The 12,853-nt window shown below is 37.0% G+C and overlaps 1 protein-coding gene across 6 annotated transcripts in view; it reads left to right on the top strand.

Moving 5' to 3' along the window:
- Window positions 1–12,853, top strand: part of LOC143232583 (tyrosine-protein kinase RYK-like) — a 164,000-nt gene that overhangs the window by 120,990 nt on the left and 30,157 nt on the right. For 4 of the 6 annotated variants that reach the window (XM_076468186.1, XM_076468184.1, XM_076468185.1 and 1 more), the window contains exon 2: window positions 8,931–9,058. In XM_076468186.1, coding sequence (XP_076324301.1) covers window positions 8,931–9,058 — 128 coding nt within the window. Of the gene's footprint in view, window positions 1–8,032; window positions 8,167–8,336; window positions 8,617–8,930; window positions 9,059–12,853 lie in introns of those variants that run through there. The other 2 variants (XM_076468188.1, XM_076468187.1) reach the window with 2 other exon arrangements.

Genomic DNA, 12,853 nt, shown 5'->3' with positions numbered 1-12,853 from the left:
TTGATACCCTCTCCTCTAAAAAGCTATTTTTATTTGAATTAAAGTAAAATAGAGATGGATCTCAAATAAATATACACCCCCCAAGGTAATTATGAACATTTGATTCATACACTGCTCTTATGACTCTGCATAAAACTGTTACAAATCTAAATGTCCTTCAAAGTTTTCTTTATATGTATTTTAGTACTGATAGCACAATTAGCTTCTTATTCTCGCAACTTAAATTAAATTGTATTAATTCTCCTCAAAGTACGACCCAAAAAATTGCAACTCTTTTTAAAAGCATGTTGTTACAACAGTTTCTATTATTCGACGGATTCTTTCGGTTTATTAAAAGGACGCAAAGCGCACGCAGTATACTAAATATTAACAAAGGCATTTTCTTTCTCTTTCTTTGACTACTAGTTCTAAAATTTACAAATTCTGCTGTTTTATATGACGAACAATAGGCCTAACAAACAAATAATATCTAAACATAATTCTGCTGTTTTATATGACGAACGATAGGCCTAACAAACAAATACTATCTAAACATAGTTCTTGTTGCAGATTTTTTTCTTTTGTACTTCGTCACAATCACAAATTCAATTAGAGAACTGAAATAACTTATTACCAAATAGCAACAGAAATATTTAATAATATTATTATTATTCGCTGTATAAAAGCTCGCTTAATTCTAGCCTAACTTCTTCTCTGCATCTTCTTCCAATCATTCTGAAAGACAGGAGAAAAATCCAGACTTTAAAACATGTGACGCCAAAAACCCTCTGGCCAAATTGCAATAGAAATGTCTAAATAAATGAGTAAAATAAACATAGCTCACAAGAGGTCTAATATTTACATATAAACAACTTTTACTCCAATACAGAATGTTGAGAGTTTTGCAAACACGCAGTTTTTTAAATAAGATTTTCCAAATTTAATTTTATACTTTTTTCCTGACACTTTCATTATACTTGATGTTTGCCTTGTTGCTTAGATTACGACTTGTTTATGACAATTTGTTTTGAATTCTGAGCAAAGTTACAAGAGGGCTATCTGTGCTAGCCGCCCCTAAATTAGCAGTAAAAGACTAGAGGGAATGCAGCTAGTCATAATCACCCACTGCCAACTCTTGAGTTACTCTCTTACCGACGAATTGTGGAATTGGCCATCACAGTATAATGCCTTCATGGCTGAAAGGGTGAGCATGTTTGGTGGGAAGGGTATTCGAACCCGCGACCGTCAGATTACTAGTCAAACGCCCTAACCACTTGGCTATACCAGGCCGCATATTTTGAACAAACGAAGACGAGGAGTGTGATGCAGTCATGTAGATATTATAACATGAAACAAAGAGTGTAATGTAGTCATATAGATATTATAAAATGAAAAAAGAGTGCAATGCAGTAATGTAGATATTATAACATGAAACAAAGAGTGTAATGTAGTCATATAGATATTATAAAATGAAAAAAGAGTGCAATGCAGTAATGTAGATATTATAACATGAAACAAAGAGTGCAATGTAGTCATGTAAATATTATAACATGAAACAAAGAGTGCAGTGCAGTCATGTAGATATTGTAAATCTACTGTGTACATTTATTTCGGTGTAGTTCTCTTGTTTTTTAACTTGTGACGTAAATTGTTGACTGTGTACTGCGCAAATTTCGCCTGTTCTCGAAAGTTGTAAAAGATTCTTGAGTGTAAGAATCAACAATGATCGAGCTGTGTATGTAATACTGTTGATCAACAGTATTGTTGCCAAGCGAACTTTGGTGAACGTCCTAATCTCGCGTGATTCCTGTGAAAGTAAAGCCCAGCTTGACCAGGTGGCTATATCTCTGGACTCGTAATCTGACGATCACGGGTTCGAATCTTCGTCACACCAAACATGCTCGCCCTTTCAGCCGTGAGGGGAGTTATAATTTACTGTTAATCTCACTATTCACTGGTTAAAGTAGCCCAAGATTTAACGAGGGGTAGCGGTGACTAACTGCCTTCCCTCTTGTCTTACACTGTTAAATTAGGGATGGCAAGCTTAGAGAGCCCTCGTATAGCTTTGCGCTAAATTCAGAAACAAACAAACAATCGTATAAAAACAGCACGAGAAGAGAGATTAAGATTGCTATCATTGGTCAGCTACAGTCAGTGTGCTGTGCACCTCGGAAACTATAACAGTGATTAACGTCTATTAATCGGAAAACTACAGAATTTGACGACGAATGTTTAGAGATTTCAAACATAAAAACCGTTCAAATTCATATAATTAACTTTAAACGTTAGTATTTCTACGAGGACATTAAATATCTTCGCCAGGAAAAAACAGTTTGTAAGGGTGTGAGGCCAGACAAGAATAGAGCTATCTAGCATAATGTATCAGAAATAACTGTTATTATAATTTTTTTTTAATATACTAAAATACATTTGTGTTAAAAATAAAATTGTGTGTACCAATCTTGTTGGCAGATGTCATAAACTTAATACGTATTAACAGTTTATTAACTTCTAAATTAAACTTTAAATTTCATTTTATTTGAAATAGTAATACGTAACGTACGTAACATAATAAATCGAAGACTCATCCGAAATAAATTATAATACCTGACAATATCACAATTTGAAACAATGAGTGCATCGTTGTTGTGCAACTTATATAACCATGGAAGACATTAAAGATCGAAAGAAATAACTTCAGATTCGACTATTCATTATAATAGAAGTGGTTTGGTAACGATCTATTTACATAAAAATATTCGTACACCTTTTACGTACTGAAAGTTTTATAGTTAATGGTGACTTGAATTATAACATTCATTTAACAATACTCGAATTTCCTTTAAAATTTGTAATGTTCAGTCAATCCCATTATTCGTTGGTAAAACAATAGTCTAAAAGTTGGGGGCTGGTGATGTTGACTAGCTACCTTCCCTATAGTCTATTCCTGCAAAATAAGGGATAACTGGTGCTGATAGTTCTCGTGTAACTTTACGCTAAATGTAAAACAAACCAAACCAGTAGCCTAGCGGTAAGTTTGAGGGCTTACAAGGTATGCTCGTGGTACCCATTGTACAGGTTTCACTTAACAAACAATAAGAAACGAACGTTGTCCTTGGCAGAACAGCCATAAGACTGTCTTTTTGCGTATTTTTACGATTTGCCTGCTACAGTTATCCACAATATAAAAATAAACATGTTGTAGGGAAGATATATATTAACAAAAACTGTTTACTATGTTTCAGTAAAAAACAATAGCTTTGAACCTCTCCTACAATACTTAGTAGAATTTCAGTGGATTAGCAGCTGCACATTAAAAGGCTTGCAGAATATTACACATTGCACAGGCCCGAAAAGGTTTTAATATGTTCAGAAATAAGTACTAATAAATTTAATTACATGGTTTCCATATACTTTATACAGGCCTTGGCACATATTTTTATAATTCATATGCATAGTAAGTCGCGTCTTTTCAATGAAACTAATGCGAGAATCAATGAAAATTACTATTTTCCTAAACCTTGGCCCACTTGTGCTAATATAAGAGGAATGGCAAGGTGGTTAGGGGGCGCTCGACTTGTAATCTGAGGGTCGCGGGCTCGAATCTCCGTCACAACAAACACGCTCGCCCCTTTGAGCCGTGAGGGCGTTATAATGTAATGGTCAATTTTACTGATCGTTGGCGGTGGGTGGTGATGGCTAGCTGCCTTCCCTCTCGTCTTAAACCGCTAACTTGAGGACAGCTAGCGTAGGTAGATCTCGTGTAGCTTTGGGTGAAATTCAAAAGACAGAAAAGAAAGTCTGTTTGTTTGTTTTGGAATTTCGCACAAAGCTACTCGAGGGCTATCTGCGCTAGCCGTCCCTAATTTAGCAGTGTAAGACTAGAGGGAAGGCAGCTAGTCATCACCACTCACCGCCAACTCTTGGGCTACTCTTTTACCAACGAATAGTGGGATTGACCGTCACATTTTAACGCCCCCACGGCTGAAAGGGCGAGCATGTTTGGCGCGACGGGGATGCGAGCCCGCGACCCTCAGATTACGAGTCGCACGCCTTAACACGCTTGGCCATGCCGGGCCAGAAAACAAAGAAGACAACGAACATAATTTGTTTTTTTGAATAAAATTTTTTAAAAACTTCTTGTGGTTAGGAGTTCGGAGTTTAGCAACAATTTATCTGGTTATAAAACTTCTATAAATTATAAAAAACGTAAATGATAATGAGAGATAAAACAGTAATGAAAAGAACAATAATTGCCTATTTTCGGAATAACAATTTCCTGCTCTGTAAGAGTCATACTACAGCCAATACAGTTCAACATCTTTCATTGCCAGTAATTAATACCGTGTTAGTTTTAACATAAGCACAAAAATAAACTTTATTTTTAGTTTTTATAGTTAAACACAAATCTATACAATGGATTCTTTGTGCTACACCCACCACAGATATTGAAATTCAGTTTTTAGCGTATAAGTCCACAGATTTACCGTTGACGCCACTAGAGACCAATTTTTTAGGAAGTTTGTTTGTTTGTTTTTTTTAATTTCGCTCAAAGCTACACAAGGGCTATCTGCGCTAGCTGCCCCTAACTTAGCAGTGTAAGGCTAGAGGGAAGGCAGCTAGTCATCACCACCTACCGCCAACTCTTGGGCTACTCTTTTACCAACGAATAGTGCGATTGACCGTAACATTATAACGCCCCCACAGCTTAAAGAGCGAGCATGTTTGGTGCGACCGCGATTCGAACCCGCGACCCTCGGATTACGAATCGAACGCCTTAACACACTTGGCCATGCGGAACCCGAATTTTATTGTAAGTTCTTGTTGTGGAATCAATTCTATATGATAAAACATACGCTAATGCCCGTTTTCAGCTATGGCTTTTATTAGCGGAATTCATATCCACACTTTACTTATCGTATTCTTCCCTCTTAAACAAAAAAAAAAAACACTCGTTATAGCAACTGACATGTTTTACCCCACTCTTTAAATATGTGTATTCGCTCCATTTGTTTGGGAACTATGTTCTCTTGTCATGAATCTTCGTGTTGTGTGGTGAAATGTAAAACCTCGGCCGGCCATTCCAAGTGCATAATGAACACGAATCGAGACTGTTTGCCATCCGCGTCACTGGCCATCATCACATTCAAGTGAAACGAGCTAGAATAAAGAAACCGCCCTGGGCTATAATGATTCGGTCCCGTTTACCCCGCTACAAATCTCGGGATTTTTGTCAGTATTACATTACAAGTGTGACAGAAGCCTAAACATCGGGCGATTATTTTCTTCCTCGAAATTTTCAGTTACACTAGTTAGAGGTTTCTTGAAGAATTTTTGAGGAAACAACTTTTTACATTTTCACTAGCACGACTTATCATTGTATTAATTAGAACAAGGCAACGGTCTAATGGTCCTTCTTTAATGGAAAGTGGCATTTATGTACAAGGTAAAACAGTCTACCTAATTTATTACAGCTTTTCATTTATATAATAATAATTTCCGACCAGAACAAGTTATGTACTTAAAACAAAACCAAAATATCAACTTGGCCATCAAAACAGCTAACTAAATATATTTTGCAATGAGTGTGAAGATTTATAAAGCTAAAAACCGGGCTCCAATACCAGTAGTGAGGACAGCATAGATAATCCATTGCATAGCTCTGTGCTTAACAACAAACAAACGTACGTTTCTACTTATAAAAGTTATAGTGTAATGTTTCATCAGGTGGGTGCACTCTCTATTAACGACATTTTCGGCTGTAATCCCACTAATACTGTATGAGGCCTATTTATTAAAAACATTAGTTAGTTATCACCATTAGATTCCATCTAGGAACATAGGGCCGCAATCGCTTGAGGATTCTTCAACAAGTATTTTAAGTGAGTAGGTTGTTAGCCCACTGCACCGAGCCGTCCCTAATTTAGCAGTGTAAGACTAGAGGGAAGGCAGCTAGTCATCACCACCCACCGCCAACTCTTGGGCTACTCTTTTACCAACGAATAGTGGGATTGACCGTAAAATTATAACGCCCCCACGGCTGGGAGGGCGAGCATGTTTGGCGCGACGCGGGCGCGAACCCGCGAGCCTCGGAGTACGAGTCGCACGTCTTACGCGCTAGGCCATGCCAGGCCCATTAAAAACATTAAGTAACACATATCACAGATACAACTTACGTCAGAGCTTCTTTAAATCTATTAATCGCAGAGTATATCGCAGGGGGGCTGTGATATATATGAACTGTTTGCTTTTTTTTTTTTTATAATCATTATTGCAATATACTTGGTTATTCGTAGACAGCCTCAGTTTGAAAATAGATAACGTATATTGTTGTCGATGTTTTCTTATTTATTAAAGATGGTTAGCACTATCAACTAGGTTCCTGCTGGTGCTTAATATTCAACTCTACTTTACACACTAGAGAAAGGAATTTATCCACCTAGCTACTACCAACCAGTTTAAATAGCTCCTTTGCCACGTAAGCCAAGAAGGGACAACAGCTTGAAGTGGTATACAATAACCTGTACGTTGAAGTTGCCTCAAACGCTTGCTGTTTGATACATAGAGTACTTGGATAAATTAAACATATTATTAAACTCGTTTATTAATTCAAAACCACTGTGCTTCAGTGAGCGGCTGGTCGTTAATTAATCAAAACGTGTTAACTCTATGCTGGAAATATTCCACACTGACAAACGTTGTACGCATTATACTCCTGCGTTATCGATTTCAAACTATACTGTGAAGGAAAAAAAAGAAAAACAAACCCATTTTTAAAATCATATTTTTTTTCGCCATTTACAGTCACTCTTCAGGTTTCAACTAGATGTTTTATAAGGTTTTACGTTTCTGTTTGTACCATTTTTCAATAAATACCATCGTTTCTATTTCTACGTTTGCCTGAATATTTTATAATGTTTCTATAATGTTACCGTACTTATCATGTATACCTATATATGATACCTTGTGCGATTAGAAACTGTAATAATTCTGTTATTGCCATGTTCACATGCAAGTTCCAATTGAAGGCTAGTAAATGTTGTTGTTGTTTTTAAATTTTAGGATGTGACAGCATTATTATTAACATTTTTTTACACACACAAACATGCTTGTCTATGCAAATACAATGAGCAATTTGAAATAGAATTCCCCTTTTTTGCATGATATATTATGTGCTAAATTGAGGTGAGATGTAGGAAAGCAGCTTTTTGCTTCACAGAAGACGCTACGGTTTGGTATTGTTATGTTTGTAGCGTTAGATGGTTATTCGACCAGTGAAAACTTGAAACAGTGGTACAACATACAACAAGCTTTGCTACTCTATATGTGTCTATAGAGTACTATCCAAGAACACAAATCTGAGTCTCTTATATTTGGAATTACTATTTAAAATATTTTATTGCATGCACGTGATAACTAACAATCAATCAACCACTAGAATGTCTCCCATCTTCGTACGTAGGAAGGACTAGCAATTCTTTAAAAAAATTACGACATGTACAAAACAAATCTCTTCATGATCAAGAACAAAAGTATAAAAATATCACAAACAAAATGTTTATTTATTTATTTTATTAATAGTATAAAATAACCGCCCGGGCTTCGCTGCGAGGTAAAAAGCTCGCTAATGATTAATAGACTTCGAAGTATTGCTCTAACGACTGCATCGTTTGTTTGTTTTCTGAATTTCGCGCAATGTTACACGAGGGTTAACTGCGCTAGACGTCCCTAATTTAGCAGTGTAAGATTAGAGGAAAGGCAGCTAGTCATCACCACCCACCGCCAACTCGTAGGCTACTCTTTTACACTAACGAATAGTGTGATTGATCGTACCATTGTAACGTCCCCACGGCTGAAAGGGCGAGTATGTTTAGTGCGACAGCGATTCGAACCCGCGACTCTCATTTTACGAGTCAAGCCCCCTAACCACCTGACCATACCGGGCTAGCTGCTGCATTATCCGCAGTTACATCTACCCCCTAAGTGGATGGAGAGCATACCCGAAAGCATTCTCCGTTAGTAACTCTGCCGTGGTGCCACCTTTGGTTCCACTAGCTTCTGAGTAGAAGTACGAACACAGTCTGAAATTGGTTTTCCTGGTAACCCCCTGTGGGGAGGGAACAAGGAACAGAAACTCTTATGTCAGACACGGATTTAACGACTCTGAAAACTTACCACCATATTATGGTAAGTCTGGGTGACCTTATAGGTGTGTTTTAACCCCATTCATAGTGGGTCTGTGTCATGTATCTATAGTCACCTTATGTAGGGAGATCCGTACACGTAAACAAATCTCGTTAGAAAACATGCCAGTGGTACCAGAGTACATGCGAATCGTTTGATTCCGTCAGCTTGTGAGTGTGCGCGTGAGGGAAGAAGGTGTAAACGTACTTCAAACATGGCACCTTCCGGATCTCGAGGAGACAACAACACCAAATATTATGCCATGTTACGGTTCAAATACTATGGAAATTTACTCCTAGACCTCTATCATCTCCAACTAACCTTCTGATTGTTTCAAACCTCATTAGTAGGAGGGGGGGGGATGTTGCTACACTACATAGATAAGGAAACCCCGGACCACTCCCACTACACCTTGTTATCAAACAAACTTACAACACTACATAAGTTTATGTGGTATTACTAATATTATTTATTAGTAACGTATCGTTTTATTACTAATATTTATCATCAGTATATGGTTTTATTACTATTACTTAATAGTAATATATCGTTTTATTACTAAAATTTATTGGTATTGTATCGTTTTATCAGTTCTAAACTTTTAACTCTTTTTAATACTTAGTTTTGTTGTTGCTCACATCTGAACTTTAACCGTATTATAACTTGTAATTGCTCAGCATAAATTCTATATGAACGTCACTGTTATGTTTCTTGTCTATAATGATAACTATGTCACCATGCTAACATTTTATTGATATACCTTTTAGGCCTGAATTCGGAACTGTACTATGTGCGAGACGGAATGGTAAACACATACGCCTTAGGCTTCGAAGTTGTTGTGCCAAACGAAATACCCGATCTTCATTTCACTTGGCAAAGCTTGAGTAGGCACAAGGTAAGTAATCTTATGTTGCTTTCCATCTTTTACTTTACTATCTAGATATCTAGTTTAGGAATTAATAGTTATGAAATAATGGTTGATAGATTGAATTGTGAATTTCAAAAACGTTATTATGCTGATTTAGCTAACTCATAGAAAAATACTTGAAAGCAATATATCAGTTATATAAATCAGGAAATTAGATATAATTTATTATTTTCCCAGACATTATTGATTTTATTCGTGATAACGGTTTACCGCAATCTAAAAAAAAATTATGCATGCCTGAAAAAAAAAAGTAAATGTTGAAGCTCTTGAAACCTAACTCAAGCTCTACAGGAATACATAATACAGGCGTGGCAAAGATTTAACTCTCCGTTTGTCTGAAACCACATGTTTTGAGTGACAACTTATGACCTCAAAGCTTGTTTCTGGCTTATTGCACTAGATGTCGCAGGACGGGCGTTGGACTTTGCATGACGTCTATAGACCAGCTCTCTCCGGGAGTCCCCATTACTTTTTTTTTTTTTAACTGGTCACACAGATAAGTTCAGCGACACGCTGGCGCCCTGTTTACTATCGGCCCGAGCAAAAACACATTATATTGAAGACCGATAGTTGAGATTGTACCTGTCATATCTGGAACTTCTCTCAAGTTTAATGATGAATAGAAGAATAATATCATGCTTATTTAATCAAGCAATCGTATTTGCAGTTGATACATGAGTTAATAACTCATATGTAGGCCTAAAAAAAATGCCTTATTTCCTGTTGCTTTACCGCCCCACGTAACAATGTCCGACCCTCAAGTTTTTCAACGCTCCTAATTAAAAAATAATCTCCCGACCGACGCTAATGAAAAACACCCATTGATTATTTTTTTATTTTCATTAAATTATTATACTAATCTACTATCATATTGTGCAAGGTGAAGATCATAAGAAACCACGTCTCTCATTCGTTTTGTTCATGTGTCAATGATCTCAGCCTATTATCTCTCAGAATACAGGTTTGGTTAAATTGACCGATCACGTGACCACTTTGCACTTGTAATAGTCTCGATCCAACTAAATTTTAGTATAGAATGTTTCTTTACAAAATTTGGCAGACTTTAACTAAACCTTCTAAGTTTTTGTAATACCAAAAATATGATTTTTTAGTGAAGCATTTTTACTAAAGATTTATTTGTGAATATATCGTAACTTTTTGACTGCTCCAAATACAAAGTGATTTTCAAATTAACATTTAGAATACCTTTTCATCTCAAAAATGTCAAATGTAATTTTCGTAATCTTTAAAACCTCCAAAATACATTTTGAGCGTGCTTTCTTCAGTGATATTTTATCGCAATGAATAAAAGCCCTATAACCCAAGCGCTTTCGAAAGGTGATCCTTTCTTCCTCAGGGGAAAATTAGGAATTTTTTATCGTTATTTTATACACCCTGATTTTATACAAGGTTGTTCAATTTGACCAACTTCGTAACTACTAGAAAAATTCAAAATTAATCTAAATTACCATTTTTTCTTTCTAAAATAACTTCAAATTGTAGCATGTAACTACAGTTGTTTATCATAGCAACTTTGAATTTGTAACAGTATGTATCTATTTATATTCAAATTTCATTATTTTATTGCTCTTTAAACAGTATTTAACTACTATTCGCATCATGATGAGTCGTAAATCAGTTGGAGAATATACAGTTCACACTACGCTATCGAATTACTTTACCCACGCGCTACTCTGAGCTGCTAGCGTACATGTTTCGAGAAAATATTTTACTCTATTACTATTATTCTTTATTTTACTTAATCCAGCTGCAGCTAACCTAAGGATCTCCCATTTCACATTTTAGTTCTATAGTATAACCATATGTCTAAATAACACTTCTTATAATAAAGCTTAGCATCTAGTGCAATCTGATATATTACAATTGCAGTTGTATTATAAAATATTTATCTGCATTACAAATACGAGGTCTGTTCAAAAAATTACGCGGACAGACGTCATAAAACAAAATGTACTGTATTTAGAAGTTACAGGTCTGGGACCCCTTCAAAGTACTCTCCTCCCCAACGCACACACTTATCCCAACGGTGTTTCTACTTGTTGAAACAGTCCTGGTACGCTTCTTTTGTAATGTACTCCAGCTCCTTCGTCGCATTTGCCTTAATCTCGGGAATCGTCTCAAATCTTCTTCCTTTCAAGGGTCTTTTGAGTTTGGGGAACAAGAAAAAATCGCAAGGAGCAAGGTCAGGTGACTAGGGGGTTGGGGAAGAACAGTGATCGAGTGTTTGGCCAAAAACTCACGAGTACTGAGGGCTGAATTTCGAGGCAACGCGGTGCATCTTCAATTTTTCGGTCAAAATCTCGTAACAAGATCCAACTGATATCCCACACTCTTCAGCAAGCTCCCTGACAGTGAGACGTCGATACACCCGCACCAGGGTGTTGATTTTGTCGACGTGTGGGTCGTCAGTTGACGTGGAAGGACGTCCAGGACGCTCATCATCTTTAATGGACTGTCGAGCATCCTTAAAACGTTCATGCCACTTGAAACATGCCGTACGATTCATAGCAACATCACCGTAAGCCGTGTTCAGCATAAGTTTCAGTCGCAGATTTTCCAAGTTTAACACAAAATTTCACAGCAAGTCGTTGCTCCTTCAGGTTATTCATTCTGAAATCCGCCAAACGAAAAAAATCGCACTTCACTTGAAACCGCGTAGCTAATACACAAATGAAGGTATCTGCAATCGGGAAATGGCGTCGTAATCAGCTGATCTGTGCGAACCTAGCGACACCAAGCGAATTCCCCTGGAACCAACTGTAGCCGCGCAATTCAAACAGTCCGCGTATTTTTGAACAGCCCTCGTATCCCGCCTACCCACCCATTTTTGTGGACTACCTACTTAATCTATTTTTTGAGCATTAATAGGAACCAAAGCATTTTTCTATCCATTATTATAGTCTGATGTTTAACTGAAATACAATTTTACGCTGATTGAAATGTTACAATCTTGTATATCCATTTAGAAGACTTGCCAGCAATATATGAAAAAAAAATCAAAATTCAGTAGTTACTTATGATTACGAAAAATGTGTAGGAAGATAACTCAACTATTGCTTTAAGGCTAAGCTCTAAAAATAAATGTGGAGATTTCGTGAGTTGAAAAAAGGGGTGACTCCTAGTAGTTTGGAAAAAAAAGGTTTTGGAAAGTAATGAGCTATTTTACGATTATGCTAATATATTCAAACACCCTCCCCAGAAAGAGCCAACTTTTTCGAAAGAAACCGTCGAAACCTACGTTTTGACTATTTTTTTTATTAATCTAAAAGTTGGCTGTTTTTATTGAAATATGGTAGAGTATTTTTGTAACTTATACCAGCGTTACCCAAACTTTTGTTATCTCGGTTTTTTTTTTAAATGAAACAGCCTGCCCGCCCGTCATGTTTAGTGCACCTCAAATACTATTTTATCATGAGAAAGAGAATTGAGGCTGTCTTCTACTTTTCGGCCCGGCATGGCCTAGCGCGTAAGGCGTGCGACTCGTAATCCGAGGGTCGCGGGTTCGCGCCCCCGTCGCGCTAAACATGCTCGCCCTCCCAGCCGTGGGGGTGTATAATGTGACGGTCAATCCCACTATTCGTTGGTAAAAGAGTAGCCCAAGAGTTGGCGGTGGGTGGTGATGACTAGCTGCCTTCCCTCTAGTCTTACACTGCTAAATTAGGGACGGCTAGCACAGATAGCCCTCGAGTAGCTTTGTGCGAAATTCCAAAAAAACAAACAAAACAAACAAACTTCTACTTT

Source organism: Tachypleus tridentatus, chromosome 11 (genome assembly GCF_004210375.1).
Source record: "Tachypleus tridentatus isolate NWPU-2018 chromosome 11, ASM421037v1, whole genome shotgun sequence".
In the NCBI taxonomy this organism is placed as follows: domain Eukaryota; kingdom Metazoa; phylum Arthropoda; class Merostomata; order Xiphosura; family Limulidae; genus Tachypleus; species Tachypleus tridentatus.
Note: the sequence above shows the minus strand (reverse complement) of the source record. Positions and strands in the feature narration are given on the sequence as shown.